This window comes from Peromyscus maniculatus, chromosome 1 (genome assembly GCF_049852395.1).
Source record: "Peromyscus maniculatus bairdii isolate BWxNUB_F1_BW_parent chromosome 1, HU_Pman_BW_mat_3.1, whole genome shotgun sequence".
Classification (NCBI taxonomy): Eukaryota; Metazoa; Chordata; class Mammalia; order Rodentia; family Cricetidae; genus Peromyscus; species Peromyscus maniculatus.
Genome location: NC_134852.1, coordinates 101,174,965 through 101,200,199, shown reverse-complemented (window position 1 = coordinate 101,200,199; position 25,235 = coordinate 101,174,965). Strand labels below are relative to the sequence as shown.

The window sequence follows — 25,235 nt, the reverse complement described above, 5'->3', positions numbered from 1 at the left end:
TGGAACTGGGTCAATTTAGAGAAAACCATGTTCTAAAATGTGAATAACCAAGTGTCCTGGTTTCTACCTGTCCCTATGCTGTATTCTCCCTCACAAGTGAACCAATTGGGACAAAAATTATGTCACCCTAGTTATCACTTAACCTAGTGAAAGTTCACAAGTAGCTAAGGAGTTGATAAACCACCAACCCATCCTGGGTACTTGTAGTTTTCTGCCCTGAGTGCTGTATTTTGGGTTTTCCCTAGTCTTCCTAAAACACACGATTCTTCACTGTACTTTGTCCTCTCGCCCTACCCACTAACATATTTCACCTTAGTCGCTGAACCTTTTTTTTTTTTTTTAAAGAAAGCACTGCCTGAAAATCATCTAATCTGCTAACAAAGTCCCAGGCAAATGATGCATGTTTCTTCTCAGAGCTGGGGAGTTGGAAATACTAGAATTTTTACATTTATGTCCAAAAATATTTTACACTTAAAAAAAAATCAGAACAAACCAAATCTGTTACAAGCCTATAATGTAAGCACTTGGGAGGCAGAGGGAGAATTATTGAAAGTTCCAAGCTGGCTTGAGCTATACAGTAAAAAACACAACAAAACAAGACTGTTTCATTTAAATAAGTCAGAGGCATCCTTTTCTCTGTTAAATAAATGTCAGGAATCTATTTCCTATCTTGCACAATGTGAACACTGTACTTGATAGATGTGCTCATATGATATAAATATATATGGATTCAGAGGTGATGCCCATCTCCCCGCTTGTGAGTTCCAGGAAGGAAGAGTGGAACCAGTAAAGGCTCTTTCCTGTGCCCAGATCACTGTACTGTCCAAGCCCCTATAAGCAGGGAATCAAAGCACTTCCCACATCTAACAATTTAATCTGCGTATTCAGAAAGAGTGCTGGATTAATTCGCTTCTCTGACCCTCTCCCTCACCCAGAAAGCACAAACACTAGTCCATGTCCCCAGTGCAACCAGGTAAATGATAATCTATGGTCTACCTTCCAGAAGCTTTGCAAACCTCAGAAGAAACAGAAATCTGTTTATTCTACAAATATTCACTGTACAGAATAACTGACCAAATAATTTCTTAGGCATACAGAAGAGTAGACAAACAAATCCTCTACCTCGGTGAGTTTATACATTGGTAGGGAAAGATAATCAGGAGTCTATTAGTGGGAGGAAGACAAATACATAGCAGCTGGCAGTATTTGCTAGAATTTCATAGCACAGAGATAGGGGTTTGTCTGGAGGAGGCTGTTATTTTTACATGATAGTAATAAAGAGTACTAATAGAGACTTAGTTATCACAGCAAGTACTAGTGGGCCATGCCTATGGATGTCAACTCCACGGAGCAGGAAGCATAGTAGCATCCTGTCTTTGCCAAGTGAAGTGACTCTTAACTGTATCTTCTTTACATGATTTTGCAAAGCCTCTAGATTTTTCAGACTGTAACCAAAAACATTGGAGTCTCAATTATTTTACACACATTTAATGTACCTTAAGTGAGTCAAAATCAACACGAGCCAGTTATTACACTTCATTAAGTGTAATAAATTAAGCAGGCACCAAGATCACTAGGAAAGTAAAACTGACTTAAAAACACCTTTCAAAGTGCTGAAATGGCAGGTGCAGCTAGAAATTTGAAGCAGCAAATAGGCTATCTATATGGCTTTAAGTTTTGAACTAATGCTCTATAAGTGGAAAGCATGAGCAGTTTTAACACATTGTTAAATCACTATAAAATAAAGCTAAAGTATTTTTCCTAATGAGTTAAAACGTGAACCTTTTGAATTTGTACAAAAGGTAATTAAACAGTGCAAAAATCTCTATCCTCACACATTTTATAACCACATTAAGTCCTCTGATTCTATATCCCATACCCACCTAACTCAACATTAAAACTTTTTTTTTCCTGAACAAATGCCTTTCTTCCTTTTAGGGTGGGGGGGTGGGGGGGTGGGGGGGTGGGGTGGTGGTGGTGGTGGTGGTGGTGGTGGTTGAGATAGGGTTTCTCTGTGTAACCCTGGCTGTCCTGGAACTCACTATGTAGACCAGGCTAGCCTTGATTTTTCTAAAAAGGCATTTATCGTGTAATGTGTATCTGTCTTAAAAGCTGCCCAAATTAAGCTGATGAATACTTTTTAACTTAGAAATTCCATGAAAATGATACTCGAGTAACATGAACTAAAAGAAAAAATACACCTGCTTAAAAATCCAAGCTTTGATTATCAAAAAATATTTGTTGGAGTGAGGACAGACTTGGTTGAGTGTTTTCCTACTATGCACAAAGCCCTGGTTTCCATCTACAGCACCACATAAACTAGACAGTGGTGTACATCTGTAATCCTAGCACTCTGAAAGTGGAAGCAGGAGGATCAGAAGTTGGAGACCAGCTTTGGTTACAAAGCAAGTTGAAAGCTAGCCTTAGCTACATGAGACCCTCAAACATTATCCTCCAAAAACCACTATGTAGGAGAGGGAGGATGAGACACTATTTTGCAATATATATATAATTTGATCACTGAAAATAATGTGTTATTTATCAATTCACTGTTTTGAAAAATCAATCCAGTATATCAGAGTAAGAAATTAGAGGACGCAGTATGTTTTTAAAAGTGGTACTGCATTTCTTGTATTAAAATTAGAAAGATAGTAACATTTTGGACACTTGCTGGTAATTATGGGTTTGTCAGTTTCAACTATCACTTAATACAAGACACCTTCATAAGCATGCTTCTGCTACTAAAATATCTGAAAATAAGGCCAGGAAAGGGGGCACACACCTTTAATTTCAGCACTTGAGAGAAAGCAGGCAAGTATCTGTAATATCTGTGTAGCCACTCTGATCTACATAGTGAGCCCATGCCAGCCTGAGCTACCTAATAAAACCCTGTCGAGAAAGAAAGAAAGAGTGAGGGAGACAGTAAGAGGGAGGAAGAGAAGGAGAGGAGGGAGGAAGGCTGGCTGGCTGGCTAGTAATACATCATAATACTTCTCTGGACTTTTATTCAGCTCATGTGTATATCAACCACAGTAACAACTGCAGTAACGCTAATAATCAGGACCTCAAAATAAAAGCAGCTGTCGCTTTCATGTAAGTATCTGTAACCAAATAGATGACACGTGTACAGTTTCAAAAACCAAATTCTATCTATGGATGACATTTGAAAAGTCTGTTAAATTCCCAAAAGGATATTACGTTTCTTGTTGGCTTGTCATGAGGAAATAATGCCCTAAGTAGTACAGACAAGTAGCCACCTTTAAGAAAACTTAATCACCTTCCTACTGCCATTCTACAATATCAATATTGAACTAATTTCCAGAGTAATTTTGTCAAAGGATCCTCAAATAAATCTTCTGTTCAACTATATGCCACTACTACGGGGCATACTACATCTCCAGGTGAGCCTTCCTTAACTTGACAGACACTGGAGTACTGGAACCTGCTTATTCTTCACTGCTGCTGTCAGACACCTTTTAGAATGACTAGAATTGGCAAGCATGGAGGTGTCTATTTTTAGAGCTTCCTGTGACATCGTCCTTTAAACCTCATCTTCCCTGTTAGAAGTCTTTGAACTCTCACTTAATAGTCTGTCCTAAGTGCTACTCCATCTCTGCTTCAATAGTAATAAAGATATACTTTCACCATCCTTAACGCTCTGCTCTAGGCTCTCCTAACTCTTCCAAGTACATGCCATTCATCTCCATAGGACATGACTGTACTATGTAACAGGACTGAAACATACCAAAATGAGTGAAAGAGCTAGAATCAAATTCTAAATTCACTCTTACCATTATGTCTTCAGCTATCTCAGCCATTTAGTTTCTTCTTTTTATTTGTTTTGAAATAAGGTCTGATGCAACCAAAGCTAGCCTCAAACTAATTCTATTTAGCCTAGGGTAACCTTGAGTTCCTGATCTTCCTCTCCCTCTGAAGTACTAGGATTACAGGTGTGCTCTGTGGCTGCCTTAATCACTGAATTTCAATACCTATATTTAAAAAATAAGAAATTAGTATTTAATTTTCACAACATCCCTGCTCAATTATCAAGATCTATTTTGATTATTTCACAAGCTTTAAAGCACCATTAAAAATTAATATAGTTTTTATTTAGCATATTTTATTACCTAGTTTCCCCTCATTCTCATGTAATATTATCAAATCTAGTAGCTCTTGCAAAACCTTCTCTAAGGCCCATTTTTTTTTCACCAACAAAGGAATGCTTAAATGGGTACTTGCAAAAACAGCAAAATATTTACCCATATGGTCTCTTCACATAATTATTATTTCACATCCTAGTCTTCTGATTATTGCAAAGCTTATGACAAAGCAAGAGAAGCTGTTATCTCCACTGTCCCATTTTAAATACATGCCTAACTAGAGTGAAAAACAGTAGTAGTGATGGTAGAATTAGAATCTTCAAACAATAATCTTCCCACTCCAAAAACGAAGGGAAACATAGATTCATATTCAGATCCCCCCAATAATCAGTGGTGTAAGCCTTCTTATCATCTTCCCTAATTATCCTAAAATCCATATATTCTCTTTAACTCTCACAAACCTAACTCTAGTATAGGCAGTAACTACAACTTAGGTTTAATTGTCTGTTGGCATCATCTTCATTCTGACTACAATGAACTAAAATAAAGAAGGTGGTATATTATTCAACCCAAGTTCAGAGGACACATTTTAAAAGCTTTATGTATTTCCCATCCCCAAATGACTCAGAAACTCTAAGACTTAATTGACAAGTAAGTTTAAGAAAATCATAAATAACAGAACAAACTCAACTCAGCAGATACTAAGAGAAAGGCTGTTTTATGGTACAGAATAAATGGAACTCTCCCTGTATAGCAGCTTCAAGTCAAGACACTGCATCCTCAGCTGCTCTAGACAGCTTTCAAACTCTGCTGGTTGCAACTACCAAGTAATTTCTAAATCAGCACCTACCATAACAGTTCTGTTATGCAGTGATTCTGGGACAGGCTACAAAAACTATCCAAAAGTAGTATCTTGGTTCACTACAAGTCAGTCAGTCAGTCAGTCAGTCTCTCTCTCTCTCTCTCTCTCTCTCTCTCTCTCTCTCTCTCACACACACACACACACACACACACACACACACACACACACACAAACCCTAAACAATTTGCAAAAACAAAATGAAACCAAAATTAAATGAGAGACTAAGTGTACAAAATCTAAAACCCTGAAGTAAACTTAATACCTGACATATATTCCAAATCAGCTAAGGACAATTACATAGTGGCATAAAGAAAAGTTACGAAGGCTGAGCTTAGTGACATATGCCTGTAAACCCAGGGTTAGGGAAGCAGAGGCAAGATAGCCACAATTTCCACAGCAACCTAACCTAGTATGAATAATAAATTCCAGGCTATCTCAGAATGAGATGTCTTAAAAAACAAACAACAACAAAAACTGTTAAGAAAAGAAAAATTAACAAGAAAACATTGCTTTCTAACCCTTAACTTTTTGTCATCACACAGCTGATTTTGTCTCCAAAGAAAACATACAAACAGGGAAGATAAAATGGACATACCTTCCCATTCTGAAAGCTGAAGGGGGAAATGACACCACAGTAGCAAACCAGGCCAGGCATGGACACAAACCTGTAATCTCAGGGCTTAAGTGGCTGAGTCAGGAGCACTGCCAGAGTTGAAGGTCACTTGGGTTGCATAGTGAGTCCAGACCAGCCTGTGCTCCATTAGAAGACCGTGTCTCAAGCTCCAAATAAGCAAACCAGAACTACATGAGACTCTTTCAAGAAGAGAAAAGTAATCTCCAGTACAGTCACTGTCCTTAAAAATCAAAGCCCAAATTCCCCTAGGCAGCTTACTGAAATAACGTTAGCAACTACAATCTGAAATCAGTTTCCTAGTCTAACCTCAAAGAAATGCTACCAAAATTCTTCCTTCCCAAAGAGATAAGCTGAAAACAAACTAGGAACAAACAAATGTTGGAAGGCAAATTTTCTAGGTGTAACTACATACTCAATATAATTAAAGATTATAAACTATACCAGTAAGTTGTTTAATGTTCAATCACTAGAGGACTCACAACAAACAAATACCAAGGGGAAGAGGAAATAAGTCAACTAAAAACTAGCTGTACTATCTGCCTCCTAACATCATAGGCAGCAGCACATCAGTCTCCTAACAGCCAGCAGAACATTCACCGCCAAGTGAACACAAACTCCTTCTTTTCTGCCAGCAGTTATCACAGGTACAGAGATTTCAGTGCAAACCTCTGTAAGCAATTATACATTTTTTGAAAAGGTACCCCTGAATTCTGGGATTATTAAGAACATATATGCAATTTCTTGTTGTACAACATACACACATGTGTGTGTTGTTGTTTATTTTTTACTCTTTGGCTCTTTTGGGAGGCCTGCCACCCAGCTCACAAATAAATCACACATGGAGGTTTATTCTTAATTATGAATGCCCAGCCTTAGCTTGGCTTGTTGCTAGCCAGCTTAATTTAAATTAGCCCATTCTAGTTTTTGCCTCTAGGCTTTTAGCTTTCTCTATTCCTGTCTACCTTTTCTTTCCTTCTTACTCTGGAGCTTGCTGGGTAGCTTGGGTGGCTAGCCCCTGGATCCTCCTCCTTCTCTGGCTACTTCTTCTCTCCTCTCAGATTTCTCCTTCTATATATTCTCCCTGCCTGCCAGCCCCATTTTTTTTCCTGCCTCTCCATTGGCCGTTCAGTTTTTTATTAGACCATCACCTGGTGTTTTAAACAGGCACAGTAACACAGCTTCTAAACAAATGCAACATAAACGAAAGTAACATACCTTAAAATAATATCCTCCAACACACACACACACACACACACACACACACACACACAAAACACAGCAGTAGCAGTCCTTCCAACAAGCAAACTAAAGATTCTTAGTAACAAATCTTATATTCCTATAGTTATATTAAAATAAAATAAAGCATAAAAATAAGGTTAATGCAATAATCTATAATTCATCACTTAACTAATTCTAAGCTGTTACTCTCTCTTAAACACGGCACAAGGTGATGGGTTAATGATGCTTCTGATATACTCTCAAGTGTTCTATTATGATAAAGCCAAAAACATACAGGACAATTAATCACTGTAGATCATTTAATCTATGAAAACAGTTACAAGCATTGCTTTTACCTTTTACCTTTTCCTAAAACCAAAATCACAATTCTGGTATGAACTATCTGAACTGATAATTCAACCAACTTAAGATCAATATCACACTTGAATACTTTCAACATTAATTGAAACATTAATTCTATCCATGAACAAATTAGCACTTAAAAACTGGAGACTGAAGAGTTCACTAGGCCAGCATCATGGATTCATGTCATCATCAAAGGCATATTAAAAGAAGCTGTGGTGAAGCACTCCTATAAACCCAGCACTCAAGGTAGAGGTAGGAAGATCAGGAATCAATCAAGATCACTGTTAGCCTCCAGCTCCATGAGAACCTCTCTCAGAAACAAAACACAAGCGTAAAAGGCATTAAATACTTACTGAAAATACTTTTATGCAATAGGCATGAGTATTCAGAAGTAAATAGAACAGTCCCTATTTTCAGGAATAGGTGCTGTAAGTACAAAAAAATAAAAACACCCCAGCAGAGGTATGGGGTGCAATCTTATTGCAATTGCTATGGTTGGTCAAGTGTAGCCCAGCTGGACAGTTGGGATTGGGAAGCCCTGTTCTTCATCAAACAAATGCATCCAATCTAATGCATGAATAGAAAGCCTTTTTGACAAGCCAGGAGACTGGAGTAAGATCTTACAAAGCAAACATGAGATGTGTTTAAAGAGGCTACAGGAAGACTTTTACCATCAAATATTTTCACTTTACTTGAATAGCTTCAATAAAGTACAAAAAATTTCACAATTTGTTAGCCATTTTTTTCCTTCAACAAAATCACATTTAAAAAAACGCCATCTCTCCCTGCCAACAGTAGCAAGATATACAAGCTCTAATTGTTTTTTAAGTAATAATACACACCAGCAGATGGGAGTGAACACTGATGGAAAATAAAGCAAGAGCTCATAGACCATTTGTCTCTGACCGTAGTTTCCAGAAGCACAAATATCGCATCACAGAATAGCAGAAGGAGATAATTTAGACGATAAGCAAGCTAAGCAATGGATTTTCCTAAGGTCATACCAAGAAAAGGCTAGGACCCCATACTCCAGAGGGTGAGTTCCCTCTTGAAGTCGTTATTTGCAAATAGAAACTTACATATATATATATAGAAATCATATTTCTCAAAGAAGTCTATTTCCCAGTCTAAGTTTTCTGTGAGCTAAGGAGTTTCTCCAGACTTCCAGTCAAGGTTCTTTATTACTATCTAAAAGTTAAATGTATTCTGACCAAAAAGAAAAAAGTCAAGGCCAGGGACTTATCATGGTAGTAGAATACTTGCCTAGTATTCTTTGAAGCTCTGGGTTCAATCTCCAGCATTGCAAGATAAATAAATTAAATGGATAAAATGTCAGTGTATTCTTTCTTTTTTTAAAGGAAGAGGGGGTTGAGACAGGGTCTCCCTATATTGCTCTCACTGGCCTGGAACTCTAGAGCAGGCTGACCACAAACTCTTAGCAATCGCCTGCCTCTTGCCTTTGCCTCCTGGGTGCTGGTATTAAAGGTGTGCAACCACCTTTACAACCTACAACAAGACTATCTACTAAGTACATTTTAATAGGTTTTTATAAGGATGATGATGCATGTCAATGCTAAAAACAGAAAAATACCAAGCCAAATGTTAGCTGTTATCCCATTGTGTGTACACTGTGTCTTAATTAAACTAACTTTATCCAATTTATGTAATACTGAAGTTTCCTTCAATTTTTAAGGAATGTTACTTTGCCAAGCATGGTGGTACATGCCTTTAAACACAGTACTCAGACTGAGACCTGGTCTCAAAATGGAGGGAAGGAAGGGAGGGAAATCTTTACATTTAGATCAAAGTTAGGTATATAAGTTAAGTCTTCTGTTGTTCTTCAATGATCCCATTCACTTCTAAAAGACAGAAATACCCCCAACCCTCAGTACTTGTCTATGGTGTTTTATACTGTGTACCCTAATAAAATTTACCTGAAGATCAGAGAACAGAACAAGACACTAGATTAAACATAGAGGCCAAATAGTGGTGGCACACACCTTTAGTCCTCGCACTCAGGAGGCAGAAATCTGTCTGGATCTCTGAGTTCAAAGCCACCCTGGACTACCTGAGATGACTCAGTCTAGGAGAGGAAAACCAAGCCAGGCAGTGGTGGCACACACCTTTAATCCCAGTACTGGGAAGCACACACACCTTTAATTCTAGGAAATGATGGCTGGGTGGAGAAAGGTATATAAGGCGTGAGGAGATAGGCACTAAAGGATTTTCGGCAGAAGCATCCCTTTCAGCTGAGGAGTCCTAGAGGTGGCTTATTCCTTTGTCTCTCTGATCTTTCAGCATTTACCCCACTATCAGGCTCCGGGTATTTTTATTGTAAGACCGTTCTGAATTCGTGTTACACTTGTCACTGTATTAATAATAAAGTAACATTAAAAACTGAAACACATGATAGTATACAGTATAACAATACATTAAGATGATACTAAGTACATAAAGATATTGGATCTAGTCAAAATTTCAAGTCTGGCCCAGAGTAATGACATCTGTTACCCTACCACTTGGAAGGCTGAGGAAGGAGAAATCCCAAATTTGAGAGAAGCTTGGGCAAACAGTGAAATCCTCAATGTCATTAGATTGGTATCTACCTGACATTGCCTGGTAATAGAGTTATGTGTATATGTCATTTTCCTTACTAGATTAAGAACCCCAGTCAGCAATTTTGCTTTAGAGTTGAATAATCTCCACACAGTAACCTGGGCATATATTAATAGAAGACAGTCAACATTTCAATTATTTAGGAGTTTATTAATTCCCACCATACTACAAGTCTCATTTGGTAGATTCAGCTTTTAAAAATACAAGAATAATCTGGGCAGTGCTGCAAATGCCTTTAGTCCCAGCACTCAGGAGGCAGAGGCAGGTGGATCTCTGTGAGTTCGAGGCCTGTTTGGTTACTGAGCAAGTTCCAGGACAGCTAGGGCTTTTACACAGAGAAACCCTGTCTCAAAAACAAAACAAAATATCAAGAAAAATTGATCTTTTTGAGACAAACACATCTAAATAGTTAAATTGAAGAAATCAAGGAGCTCTCTCTAAAATCTTTATTATTCACTACTATCTAAAGAATTTATGTCCATTCATAAATATAGAGCCCCCTCCAAAGGCTAGATATCTGAACAAGCACACACAAAAAAACCCCACAAGATCACGGTATAGCTGATTTCATTTATTAAAACTCAAACAGTCATGCATAACAACATATAAAATCCACTTTTTGGTCCTCTGTTCCTTCTTTCCCGTCCTCTGCAGCCTACAAACTACCAAGTTAGGAAAAACGCACTCCCCAGCTTCGTGGCCCTGGCATCTAGCAACAGCAAAGGGATAGGGGCTCTAAGACAAAGCTCTGTGGAGTAGAGGTTGAAGACAAAGTCTGGCAAGGTAACAGGACCTTTAAGGGCTCCCTATCCAGCCTCATCTAGCCTATTCTCTAATACACTGCATTGCACCATCCAAGTTTTTCCCACACTATAAAGCTCTTTCTTACCTCCCTGTCACTACATATGCTAATTTAAAAATAACTCTTTCTATACCTGCAAAATCACTATGCATCCTTTAAAATCTGGTCCCCTCCTCTGTGAAGACTTCACTAACCTCCTTTTCAACTTAATTCCTCCCTCCTACTTTGAAAACTTCACACATGAACTATACACACACACACCTCAATTTATTTCAATTACTTGGTAGTTTTGCACTCATAATCCTTTTAGGGTAAGGACAAGGTCACATCTTCATATTCTTCCTGAACCTTGATCATTTTCCCTTAGCACCTCACTCACTGTATCTACCCCACTCACTGTATCGATCCAAGACTGGCATAGATCCTGCTCAGTATCAATTCAAAGCTAGGCTTGGTACTTCACACCTGGAATCCCAGGAGGTGAGAAAGACTGCTGAGTTTCAGGTCAGTCTAGCATACAGTTAAGACTTTGTCTAAAAAAAAAAAAGGCCAGGCAGTGGAAGGGCACACCTTTAATCCCAGCAGAGACAGGTGGATTTCTTGAGTTCGAGGTCAGCTTAGTCTACAGAGCAAGTTCTAGGATGGCCAGGGATACACAGAGAAACCCTGTCTCAAAAAAAACAAAAAACAAAAAAAACACCTTTTTTTCTCTCAAAATCAAGTTTTCTAAAGAATGTCATTAAAGTATCATTAAATAAGAGTCTTGTTTGTCACTCAACCCTTCAAGAAAAATACTCACAAAAAGATACACCCATGAATCTCAGTAGGCCTTCTAAAACAGCATGGCAACTAGAAGGGCAAGGACACCGCTGAGGCAAAGCCCGAAGACACTGCCATCACCATGCACAGCAGTGTGTTAAAGGTATATCCGTCATTTCTTACTATTCCTAGTTACAGTTTAAATGCTTTTACCGGTATCCTCGATCACAACACACAAGTAAATAAGCTCTTATATCCTACCACAAGGTACAAACTATTGGAAATAACCAAAAGTTTAGAACCAAGGACTGTCTAGAATTCACTTGTAACAACTACATAAGCCTATAATCCTAGAAAGCAGAAAAGCTGAAGGAAAGATCTTACTGACAAAACTATGCCTAAAACCAAATATACCAACAATAGGTGAGCCTTGGAATAAATGTTTTCATTTCAAATTGCCCTAATTTTACATGAACTAAATCCAAATGTTTATTTCCCCATTTCCATCATTCCTTCACTCTCAAAATAAAATAAAAATTGACTCGAGTCTGTAAAAAAGCTGTTCACTGACACAGCAAACACTATTACTCTTCTAGCAACCCTTCTCTTCCTTTCCTAAGACTCCGAAGCACTACTCAGTACTACGGCATGGAAACCCACAAAAAGCTCCCCACTACTTGAGCCAGTCAGCATCTTTCATTGCATATTTGTCCCATGCTGCATTTGGCATGGGAAAAGAAGACACATGAGGATCCTTTCTATAAACAGTTATAATTACAAGAGCTACAAAACAACAACAACAACTTTGAGACAAGTAAAGTATCATTATAAGGAAGTCCAAGACATTTCTGTATAAAAAATTGTTTATTGATGGTTCACCTCTTCACTCAATTAAAAAACAACACATAACTCAGAACCTAAAAACATACTGATCAAGTGGTCCATCCAACTGAGAGACTGTTTGAGCCAAACAATTCCATTCGTTCCTCAATAAACTATGACCAGTACTTCACACTAACTCATGAAATTTTCTATTTCATGTTATATGAAGGTAATAGAACTGGACTTCATGATGACCTCAAAAGGGTTTTTTAAAAAGCCAACAAGACAACCTTCAACTATCTTTAGAGTCTCTTAACTTTCTCTCATATTTTGGCCTCTACTCTCCCTCAGAAACTCAAGTTGAAATTCACCTGCCACTATGCACAGACCTAAGAGGCGTGCCTTTAAGATGTGATTAGGCCATGAGGACCTAACCTTCATCGAGTGGGTTCATTTCATTACTTTGAGAGTAGGTTAGTTAGCAAAGCAAAAACTCTCATGTGTTCTTTACCATGTGATGCCCTTCATCATATCAAGACCTAGCAAGAAGGACCTCACAGAGGCTGGCACACTGATACTGGACTTCCTAGGCTCAAGAACCATGAAAAGTAAATTTATTTCCTTTAATTATTCAATATGTGGTATTCTTTTAAAGTAGCAGAAAATAGATTAAGACACATCTTCACACCATATATAAATAATCAGTTCAAAAGTGATCAATCAATCCTATGTGTAAGAGCTAAAATTATAAAACTGCTAGAAGACAAGTGTAAACTTGAATAAGCCAATGGTTTCTTAGATATGATAGCACTAACAACCAAAGGAAATAGATGTTTACCAATATTAAGTACTTCTGTCTATCAAAGTCACATGGGAGTTGCTTTGTTCTGCTCAGATTAAACCAGGACACATTCATTCGATCTGATTTGATTTACTGTGTCGGCAGTGTTACTCACTACTGGGGGATTTTCCCTATTACCTACAATGTCCAAACTTTAAAAAATGGATGAATATCCAAACAAAATGTAGTATGTTTATACGAGGTAAAAATTACTCCTTTATAAGAAAGAAGTATGGTTACTACAGCAGCAAGGATGGACCTTCAAAGCATTATGCTAGTTGACAGATACCTGAAGCAAAGATAATATGCTATGGTTTTACTAACATGAAAAGCCCAGAACAGATTCAATAGATTCCTGGTTGTGGTAAAGAGAATAGGAATGATTATTATCAGACACAGAATTTCTTGGTAGGGGGATGAAAAATGTTCTAGAATTAGGTAACAGTGACGGGCACATACATGTTATGAATACACACCACTGAACACTTTGAAACAGTTAAGTTGTCAGCAATATGAATCATGTTTCAATTAACAATTATAAAATTCTCCCTTGCCAGGTGGTAGTGACACCATGCCTTTAATGCCAGCAAAAGGGAAGCAGAAGCAGGCGGATATCTTTGAGTTCAAGGCCAGCCTGGTTTAGAGTTCCAGGACAGCCAGAGCAACACAGAGAAAGCCTGTCTTGGGAAAAATAAAATAAAAAAAAAAAAAAAAAAAATTCTCTCTCAACTTAAAACTTGTAAACACAACATTTGAGGCATGCATGTATACACATGCAGAGAGGGGGAGGGAGCATAAAACCTCACAATCCCCTTTTCATGCTACCTTAGGACTAGTTATGAGGTAATACTTTAAATTACTTTATACAATGAATAAATTTCTATAAAAAAATACCTGAAGTATATCAAAAATTTATCAATACTCTCTATATAAATACCCTTACTATTTATTTGTTGGTGTATAGTTAAATTACATAGATATTTTTACATATTAGATGTTTCAAAGTAATTCTTAAGCACTCAAAGATAGCTAATTCTATGACCAGCAAGCTGTCGTGTTCTAAGTTATAGTCATATAAGGACCCATAATCAATACAAATATACACAATCAAAATATAGCAACTGACCATATCCTGTGAAGACACCTGCAGAGCAACCCTGGAAATCTGTAGTGAGGAAAGTCGTAAACATGCTTAACGTCCTCACCCACTATTGAAAGAACTATCCTCGAGGTATATCTGGCCCCTAGCACTCTCCAGTAGTAAGTTGCTACTAAAGATTCTAGCACATTTCTAAGACTAGAATTTCCAGGTTTCAGAGAAAATTTCAACAATCTCCATCAATCCCTGGCATGAAATGAAGTTCCAGATTTAGTAATATTTTTTACTACCATCACTAGCTCTCCTAATCCTTACCTGGATTTCATTCAGATTCCTTCCAAAACAATTATTTCATTTCTATCTGGTAAGTATATTTCTCCTTTGTTATCTGGGGGGGGGGGGGGAGACCTCCCACATAGTTGTCCCCTTGAAGGTCAATGTGATAAGCACCTCCTTGGAGTAGAGCACAGACGGATTCAATCATTTGAGATCTAGTTTTAGATCCCTACTTCATACTTAAAATTGTACTCCTTTCAAGAACATCCTTCAAGATGTACATTTTAATACCTCCTTCCAATTGAAGAACCATAACCAAAAGTTTTGCTTGTTACAATGTTTCTCCCTCATCACCAACAAACAATTGAACTAAACCACACCTCTTAAGAGCTTCTGAGGCCTAAGAAACCCACAGCCGCCCATTAGGTTACAATGTCTTTGCAATGTTACACCAGATATAAGTAAGCTGAACTAGGAAAACCAATCCTAGACTGCTGAGACAGATCTCTCCGCTGTTTCCACAGACTTCCCGGATTACTGTTAGCCATAAAGACAGATACATGCCTATCCACTATTTACTGAACACCAGAGTGCTACTGAGTATACTGTGAAGAGAAACAGGACAGCCAGGGAAACAAAAACTACAACAAAACTTTTCACATAAATCCCACCAGTATATCTGCTCTGACTACAGTTTAAGAAAATTACAAACTTTGTAAATGGTGGTCAATATGCTGGAGAGATGGCTCAGTAGTTAACGAGTGCTTACTTGGTGACCCATTTACATGGCGTTTTCAGCTTAGACTCCACAAGAAAAGAATGTATGTGGTGAAATATTTCAAAAGAAAGAGAACCGGGCAGTGGTGACGCATGCCTTTAATCCCAGCACTTGAGAGGCAGAGGCAGGTGGATCTCTGTGAATTCGAGGCTAGCCCGGTCTACATAGTGAGTTCTAGGACAGTCAGGGCTGTTACACAGAGAAACCCTGTTTGAGAGAGAGAGAGAGAGAGAGAGAGAGAGAGAGAGAGAGAGAGAAGTGCTTCCTTTTCAAAAGTGCTCTTTCAGCGGGCCTGAGTTTAGTTCTCAGCACCCACGTCAGACAACTTACAATTGCCAGTAACTGCAGCTTCAAAGGGATCCAAGGCCTCTGGCCTCTGTGGGCACTGCACTTGTGTTCAGACCCAGACACATATAACTAAAAATAACTAATCTTTTAAAAATATTTTGTATATCAAGTTCCTCCTGGAGCACCCTTTACTCCTAATATCCTTCCCAAAAGTATATATTTTAGTCTTGGTACCTTTATATGCATAAAAACTGAGGATCCTAAAGAACCTTCTTGTGAGTTTTCTCTATGAATATTTAATGTCAGAAATTGAAACTGAGTAGTTTTAAATGTATTCATTTGGAAATAAAATCACTGTATTAGCGAGTTTTATGAAAATTATATTTAAAATTTAGAAGACTAGCATTAGAATACTTTTCATAAGTCTTTACTATATGGATTGACAATAGAGTTAAGCGGTTACTGTTTGCCAATACATTCATTTGCAATAATCACACAGCACAAAGCCTCTAGAAAACTCTACTGTACAAGAACAGAGAAGAGCAGTTGTATCTTAGGATATGTAACACTAAGTTTTGACCTCAAAAACTTGCCAAGCTTGTAGACTCCCAGGAGTCCTTGGCCAAGACCTAAGGAACTGCTGCCAACAAAGGGGCAAAGACCAGGTCTGTGGTATGGGAACAAAGGAACACCCACATGCAAAAGAAACATGAATGACGCAGACCTTATCACACCTTTCACAGAAACTGGCGCAAAATGAGTACAGAACCAAATGAAAATTACAGAACCAAGTTTCTGGAAGACAATATGGAGAGTAATCCAAACAACTTTGGATTTGGTGTTTACTCTTTAGATACAACACTAAAGGCATAATCCAAGAGGAAGTGATGCTTAGACCAGTGGTGCTTAGACCAGTGGTTCTCACACTTCTTAATGCTGCGACCCTTTAGTACAGTTCCTCATGTCGCAGTGACCTCCAACCTTAAAATTATTTTCACTATTTCATAACTGTAATTTTGCTACTGTTATAAATCATAACGTGAAGATCTGATATGCAGGCTATCTGATATGTGACCCCTGTCAAAGGGTCGCTCAACATTGGTCTAGACTATACTGAAACTAAAACTTTCTGCTTTCTGGATACTGTCAAAAACAAACAAACAAACAAACAAGCAAAAAAGGACTAGCCACAAAAGTATTTGCAAAAGATGTGAGACAAGTCAATTATCCAAAATACACAAAAAATAAAAAACAAAAGCCCCCTCTTAAAATTCAGTAAGAAAACAAAGAATCTGATTTTTAGGAAGAATCAAAGACTGTAACAGAAGAAACTTCATCAAAGACCTACAGATACCAACCAAGTATATGAAGAACTATCATATAAGGCATGATATGAATAGGATGAACCCTATCACCCACCTACAAAGAGTAGTCAAATCCAGAATGAAGTGAAAACATCAAACACAAGACAAGATTCTCATTCATTACTGGTAGGAATAAAAAGTGATGAGGTGACTTTGGAAAAATGGTTTAGCAGTTTCTCACAAAACAAAACATACTTACTGCAACACATACAGAAAAAGGCTGAAAAAGGTTAAAACATAATTGGCAAAACTTGGGCAGAACCAAGATGTCCTTCAGCAGAATGGACAAATAATCCATGGTACATACAACAGAATATTATTCAGTGTTTAAAGAAAATGAGTTGTACTCAGCCATGGAAAGACAGGCTCATTTGAAGTGCATATTACTGGGTGAAAAGCCCAATGTGAAAAGGCTACCTACTGTATGCAAGATCCCAACCACATAGCTTTCTGAAAAAAGTAAAGCTATGAAGACAGTGAAAAATCAGAGGCTTCAAGGGGTTTGGAAAACCACAAAGCATTTCAGGACAGTCAAATTAACCCTATATGACAATGTAATAGTGGGTATATGCATATATTTGTCCAAACCTATAGAATTACAAAAGCCAAGAGTGAATCCTAATGTGAACTGCTTGGTGGTGGTGATATATTAAAAGGGGTTTATCAATTATACAAATGTACCACTTTAGTCAACATTTTTGACAATATAGACATGAGGGAATGCAACTACATGGGAAATCTCTGACCCTTCCTATGAACTGAATAGCGCTCTAAGAAATACTCACCTTGCTGAACCTTAACATACTTCAATGCTAGACTTGAGCTCAATGCCCAGTCCACCTCTTCCTGAATGTGATCTTATAGAGAAACAAAAGCCTCTCATGTGAAGTTATTAAAAAGAACTAGTTAATAAATGTAAAGTGTCCTGCATACAATAAATTCAAAAGAATATTCATCAAAAAAAAAATCAATGGTGGCACATGTCTATAATCCTAGCACTTGAGAAGTAGAGGCAAGAGAACCAAGAGTTTAAGGTTATCATCAGCTACATAGTGAGTCTGAGGCTAGCCTGGTCTACATGGGACCCTGTTTCAAAAAATATTAATAAATAAAACTAGGCATAAGCCCCAAAGCTATACACTAGCTACCTACAAATATATGAGAAATCCTCAGAATTATGACAAAATCCGGCAAATCAAAATTCTGAATATAATTTTTAATGCAAAAGTTTAGATTCACCAATATAACGTTTTTTAATGAATTCATTAGTCAAAATTAACAGAACAATTCTTCATGAAAAGAACAATATACACAATGAACATAGAAAACTCTAAAAGGTCATATTCAAAATTCCAGTTCTCTAGAAAAATACATAAAGCACTTCAACTGGGAACACAATGAGACAGAACACAAAGTAACGGAAATGCCACTTTCGCCACCAAAAGAACAGGAAGAGCAAATACTAAACCTTTACTTTCAAAGGAGGTAGGACTCCAACCTCTTTCCCAAGAAACCTTTATACTCGGTTTCTTACCGATTTGATTTTTAAAAAGCAGTAACATTAAACACTTTGAAACTAAAAATAAACATGCAACTCTCTATGAATTGTGGTAAACTTTCATTTTAATATTCTAAATGATGGACAAAGTCAAAGTAAGCACTTTTATTTAAAATAAAGCAAAACTTTGGGGCCTGGTGCCATGGAAAGCTGAGGCAGGAAGATCACAAGTTCAAGGTCTGCCTGGGCTATAAAGAAAACTCAAGGTCATTCTGTCTCAAGAACAAAAAATAAGTAAAGGGTGGTATATATACAGCTCAGTGGTAGAGCACTTGCCCAGCATGTATGAGGCCCTAGATTCAGTCCCTATTATTGTAAATTAAATCAATTTTAATAACTAGAAGTTTTTGATAACTAGAATTTTTAATGAGATTATTTTAAAACATCAATATATTTCATGTAAATGCTTTGCGAGCAATCATGGAAGTATATGCTTTTCATCAATCCCATCTCTCAGGAGGCAGAGGCATGATTCTGAGTTCAAAGCCAACCTGGGCTACATAGATTTCCAGGCCAACCTAAGCATGCAAAACATAAAAAAATAGTCAAGTCACTATGAAGTGTTTCATTTCTCACTTACAGTTCTAAACTAAAAGACACTTTAAAATTATCTATATAAAGAAATATATAATAAAGCTAAGAAACATGATTCTCCAATTATATTATTAAGCACTTCTTAAATATAATCACTTTTTAAAAATGTTTTCGAATTTATTTGGTAATTACAATCCCAACAGCTAAAAAGGATGAATGTCAGATCTCTGATTGTGAGAAGTAATAAAGTTTTCCATGTTTATGAAAAAAAAAGAAAAAAGTTTTCTCTTTTGCCGGGCGGTGGTTTAATCCCAGCACTCGAGAGGCAGAGGTAGGCAGATCTCTCTGAGTTCGAGGCCAGCCTGGTCTATAAATCAAGTTCCTGGACAGCCAGGGCCACACAGAGAAACCCTGTCTTGAAAAAAAAAATTAAAAAAAAAAATAAATAAAAATAAAAATAATAAAAGGAGATTGGCCTTCTGTTTACATGAGTTCCACATCATCTGATCAAAATCATTTGGTAGGAAACAAGTTGTATCTGAACCACATACATTTTTTTTCTTCATTAATCCCTGAACAACTACAACTGTTTACACAGCATTTACATCATAGCAGGTTTAAGTAATGTGGAGACGCTGTAAGATGTACAGGAAGATGTGTAGGTTGTGAGCAAATGCTGCACTTTATACAAAGGACTTGAACAGCTGTAGATTCAGGTGGGGAGATGGCTGTGTCTAAAAATTTAAGGGTTGTGCTCTTCTATCTTGATTACAAATAGCCATTAGAAGCCTGAAATTAAATGGAAAATCATGCTTATTTTTCAAGTTTAAAGACTCTTCACACTAGGAACATTAGTAAACACTTTTATGCACTAATACCTATAAGCCAAAAAAACTTCAATAAACATACAATGTAGTATGAATTGACTCATAATTTATGGACAATAATCACTTCCTAAATATGGAAAGATACTGCCAAGGAAGTACCTCCACGTGCTAAAGGATTTATAGGGATGGCAAATTACTAGGCATATTTTTGTTAAATGAAATTGATTCCACTCAGTTCAAAGAAACAGACATTAGTAGTTGAGGATATTAAGAAGCCTAAGAGAACTAAGTTTTCAAAATTAAGTTTTTTAAAGGGGCAAAAATTACTTAAAATGATGCATTTCTTTATTATATATTATATAGCCTGATGTTCATGGCATTGACACCGAAAATTGTCTGTGGATAACTTTTCAAAGCAGGTTGAGTGGGAAGGGAGGGTTGTAAACCAATCATTAGAGAGATTTTACTAAAATATTAGTGAGAAACAGTTTTACAATAAAGGGGGAAAAGTCTCATTGTTTTAAGGCCTCATTAAGAAGACACAGAGGCACCTTATTATTAATACACTAGTATTAAAACATTAGTAAGTATATTCAAGCTCTAAAAGTATGGGAATTTGTAAACACAGCTGTAGTAGAGAAAAAGTACAGATATAAGGTTATCCTTAAAGACCAACTAGTTCAAATCTCTAGTAGTGACTATTACAAAAGGTCACTAACTTGATAAAACCACAACCTTTACTTCTGACTTCTACCCATTCACTTTAGAATCTTTGCTGCAACTGAAGAATCAACCTTTATAAAGAATGTTTCAATGCTGTATCTGTTGTTATAATTGATCATCTGAGTTAAAGAAAAACATTTCACATATGCCCAAGTATCTTCTGCCCTCTCCACACCAAAAAACAAAAACAAATGAAAACCCACAAACATAGCATTAAAACAAACAGTAGGATTTTGCATCACAGAACCCAGTATTCCAGCCTAGGCCAGGAGGGCTGAGGCAAAAGGATGGTCTCAAGTTCAAGGCCAGCCTGGGCTACACAGCCAATTTTGAGACAAGCCTGGAACTGGAAGGAGGGAGGAGAAATGATTCTGTGGGTAGTCTTCCCAAAGAATGTAAACAGAAACATCTACTCCAATTATTATTTATTTTCAAAACCCATTTATGATTTATCCACACTATCATAAAGAATGTTTACAGATGTGTCACCATTTTAAATCCACTCTCTAAACAGGGAAAGACAGTTGAACAGCAGCCTGTATGAGGACCACAGCCAACCAAGATGCAGAGTTTTATAAAAACTTTTTCAGAGCTAGGGAACAAATTACAATGAATAATAGGTCTGTCTGTGACAATAACTTGTTCTAACAGCACTTCATGAGCAATGTATCTTAGAAGAATTCACACGCTGTGTGTGTGTGTGTGTGTGTGTGTGTGTGTGTGTGTGTGTGTGTGTGAAATACAAACCTAACAGCCAAAGTCCAAATGAGAAACAAGATTCCTTACAGTGAATTCCCTTTCAGGACAAGCTCACTCTTGCTTCACAGGGCAAAGCAACTTTCATGTATGATGAAAGTCAGTTCAGCTAATGTGTCCGGGAGTCATTTAAAAAGAGAATTTACTATCGTTGACTATATCTCTATTTTTTTTTCCCTGAAACGTTCCACTGACTCAAGGATAGAGTGATCCACTGAGCTTTGTATCCTGAGGCAAAGGAGCAACAAGAAAAAGGAGGTGGTTTTACAGGTGGCTCCCGGGTTAGAAAACAATTGGGAGGAGTTTGTTCTATTAACTGTACCTAAATTAGTGCTGGAGTAATACTATGCCGCTTAAGCAATCGTAGTTATCAAAAATACAACCAGCATGAATTAAAATGTTTCCACACTTGATTATTTGTACTTAAATTTATTAATCCATTTCTAATCCCAACACTTCACACTCAAGCTTCCAAATTCAAACCGCCAATGTTAACAGTTCCAGGAACCGATACCCAATCCGTAAAGCCTTTTTCCATATCCCATATGAATTAAAAAAGGGAAAGGTCGGACATGTACAACTCACCCAACTTTAAAACTCAAGACAGTATAATGATGGCAAATAAAAAGAGTAACTTCCCACAAAGCTTTCCCCACACCACCCCGAATCCCTTTGTTTCTACTCCCCGCAAATATAAACGGAATAAAAGCCGAATACCTGGGTACAATATTGAAGGAAGGAGGTGACATAAAGTCAAAGGAACCTAATGGAAGCTACAGAGGCAAAGATAACCCAAAAGGGAGATAGAAAAGTAAAAAAGGAAACCCAAAGGGAATGGGAGGAAAAATCTAGGAAAGATGTGGAAACCACTTCAAGGGCTGCGAAGTGACAGGAATCTGGGCCCACCGAGCCGATTTAGTACGGAAACGCGAAAAAAAAGCTAACGGGGGAACAATGGGGCGGTGAGTCCCGGAGCTAGCAGGGAGACACTGAGCCGAGGGCGGCGAGGAGGTACGGGACGGGTGGGAAGGAAGGGCAAAAGCTGCAGTGGCTGGGAAAGGAGTTGGGGTGAGGAGCTGGGTGGGAGGCAAGTTGGTGGAGCGCGATGGGGCATGGTGGTGCCTGGAGCCAGGAGGAGAGGGTCTCGGGGGGATCTCCGGGGGAGAAAATGGCTTGTCATACTGCTTTCTCTTTTGAGGGGAGAGCTGAGGCCGTTAAAGGCAGGGGTGATGGAAGCAGAAAAGAACACACACAGCCCGACATAGGAGGCACAGGATCCACGGTGCAGATAAGACGCAGGGAGGGAAAAGGCAGCTCCAGAGGGAGAGGAAGACGATGGAGAAGGGGGCAGGAGGGGGTGCGGGGCGGGAAGAGGGGGGGGCTTCACTCACAGTCCAGATGCTTTTTCTTGGGGCCCATGATCTCGTGGGTCGTGGCCTTGCATACTGTCTTGGAGACCGCCGAGCCAGTGACACTGTGCTGGGCCGCGGTGATTCGGTCCGTCAGGCTCTGGCCAGACATCTCTGCGGCTCGTCCGCCACCCCTTCCGCTCGGCAGCCGCCGGGGCCTGGGACCCCCAAGCGCCCGAGGGTCCCCACCCCCCACCGCACCCCCCTACCCCCACCGGCTCCCGGCCCGCCTGCCGGCCTGGGGCGGGGCTCAGGGCCGCGCGCCGCCACCCGCCCGGAGAGAGCCCCGGCTCGCGTGCTACCGCCGCGGGCTCCCACACCCAGTCGGGCCACTGCCGGGCCCCGCGCCGCCGCAGCCTCGGGCCCACCCCTGCCCTGGTCAGCTGGAACCCGGCCGGCCAAGAGGGACAGGCAGGCAGCTGCAGGAAAATGGCGGCGCCAGGCTCCTCCTCGGAGCTTTCCGGGCGGCCCCGGCGTCACGTGACTCGGGCCCCGCCCCCTCCCCCTGCTCCCTTCCTCCCGCCCCTTTTCCCTTTCCCTTCCCTTTCCTCTCCGGCGCGCCCCCCCCCCCCTCCCTCGCTCCGGCGGCGGCGGCGGCGGCGGCGGCGGCGAGGGAAAGAGCGGGGCGGCGCCCACGCGCGCGCGCGACGTGGTGGAACCCGCCCGGCGGGCGCAACAGGAGGCCCGCCCGCGGCGAGGGGGGGGCGGGGCGGAGGGGGGGGGGGGGACGGCGCGGGCCGCCGCGTCACGTGATGCGCCCTGCCAACAGGTCGCCCCAGGCAGGGCCCGCGTGTCATAGGGGCGGGCGGGGGGGGGGGGGGAGGGGAGGGGGAGGGGCGGCCCGCTGCGCCCCCTCTTTCGGTGCCAGGGCGAGGACGTCCTCGTGGCCGAGGCAGAGGCGGGCGGCTTGACAAAGAGGTGAGGCGGCTGCCCGTTCGCGCAGCTTCGCCCCCGGAGGTGGAGGTGTCTGGGAACCCCCCCCCCCCGGGGCTTCTCCCTCGCTCAATCTGGCGACGACCCCCGTGGCCCTCCTCCTGCCTTTTTAAAGGCAAAGGCCCCGGCCAGTCTCGTGTTCTGAGCCTACACGCAGGCCTCTTGGCCGTGGAACTGTTCAAAGCCACGTCCACACCGTTTTCTGGTTTTTAAAAGTCGGAAAGGTCTTCTTGCACCACCACCACCCGTTTTCCTTGAGTGTTGGAAATGTCACCTAGTTTTGTTTATCTCGACTACTAAAACTCGCCACGTTCCTGCCAGGCTAAATTTAGATAGAAAGCGGCAGCCCGGTATTCGTTTTCTACGGTGTCAAATACGACAGGAAACACATAGCTTCGGTGGAATTTGAAAAGGGAAGTAGTAGGATGATGTCAACAGTGATTAACTTGACCCTACAAGGCTGACAACTGGGGAGATTAAAGGTCCACACCATAGAAGGAAGTGAGGCCGGGCGGTAAATGGAGAAGTCTCATTCAGAGAGTCAGACATCAGTACCTGCGATCTCCCCTGGTTTAGTCTTTCTTCCCTTTGGCCTCTTTTCTCCTCTTGTGTGAGCCAGATTTCCATGGAAAGATATTGACGCTGCCCGGTAGGCATTTTAGAACAGTATTACATCCTGAGTCTCCGATCTATGAAATCCAGACGACCTATTAACAAAGCCTTTTAAAATGTTATTAATGCTCTACCTTTAACTCAGGGTTAGGGATAAATTTTAAATTCTCTGTGAATGTTAAGTTACCATCATGGTTATATGTAATCTTGCTAGTTTCAAATGAAATGCTAACGTACTCAAAATCTGTGTACACCATCTGCCAACCAAATCTAGAATACTGTGCTTAAATCTGTTGACTCTCAAAAGATGAAAAACTAATAGATGTTTAAAATTATATGTGTGGTATCAGGAATTCCGTGGTCTCTTTCCATTCCCTTTTTATTTCACACACACACACACACACACACACACACACACACACACACACACACTTTATGGCTGGTTGAAATTCTGAAGCCACCAATGCTTTTGCCAAGAACTCAGAGTTCTTAAGCCTGCAGGTTTCACTCTGGGCAAAGCAGCTTGAAATTCCACCAAACTGAAAAACTCCCTGTGGTGCCTCTGCAGTCCATCTGTAGTTCGGTGCCCCATGTTTGTCAGGCAGTGGGATGACCAGATTTTTTTCATTTGCATATGGTATGCATGCATGTATGCATGTTCCCATGTTGATGCACGTATGTGTGTGAGTGTAAGTTTTAATCCATTATAATCCCCTTTATTCTCAAACTGATCTAGTAATTTCTTAGCTAACTTCTCTATCGTTTAACCCTCCATTCGACAGTTTCTGAATCCTCAACAGTGTGAAGAGGTGTGGTCTAATGGGAGGTGTTTAGATCATAAATGGATTCATGCTAATTATAAAAGGCCTTGAAGTTCCAGCTCCTCCCTCTCTCCCACTTTCTCTTTACCTTGTTCCCTAGAATAATCAGGCTCTTGAATTTGGACCTCCTAGCTTCCAGAACTAATCAATGTATGTTTATTAAACATTACCCAGTCTTGCCAGGCAGTGGTGGTACATGCCCTTAGTCCCAGCACTCAGGAGGCAGAGGCAGGTGGA

General features: G+C 39.8%; 1 protein-coding gene across 21 annotated transcripts in view; it reads right to left on the bottom strand.

Moving 5' to 3' along the window:
- Picalm (phosphatidylinositol binding clathrin assembly protein) overlaps nucleotides 1-22,850 on the bottom strand; it is a 91,374-nt gene extending 68,524 nt beyond the window's left edge. For 9 of the 21 annotated variants that reach the window (XM_042279174.2, XM_042279197.2, XM_042279188.2 and 6 more), the window contains exon 1: nucleotides 22,615-22,848. In XM_042279174.2, coding sequence (XP_042135108.1) covers nucleotides 22,615-22,744 — 130 coding nt within the window. In that variant the 5' untranslated portion in view covers nucleotides 22,745-22,848. Of the gene's footprint in view, nucleotides 1-22,614 lie in introns of all 21 variants that reach the window. The other 12 variants (XM_042279182.2, XM_042279190.2, XM_042279192.2 and 9 more) reach the window with 4 other exon arrangements.
- Between the last annotated feature and the right edge of the window lie 2,385 nt (nucleotides 22,851-25,235).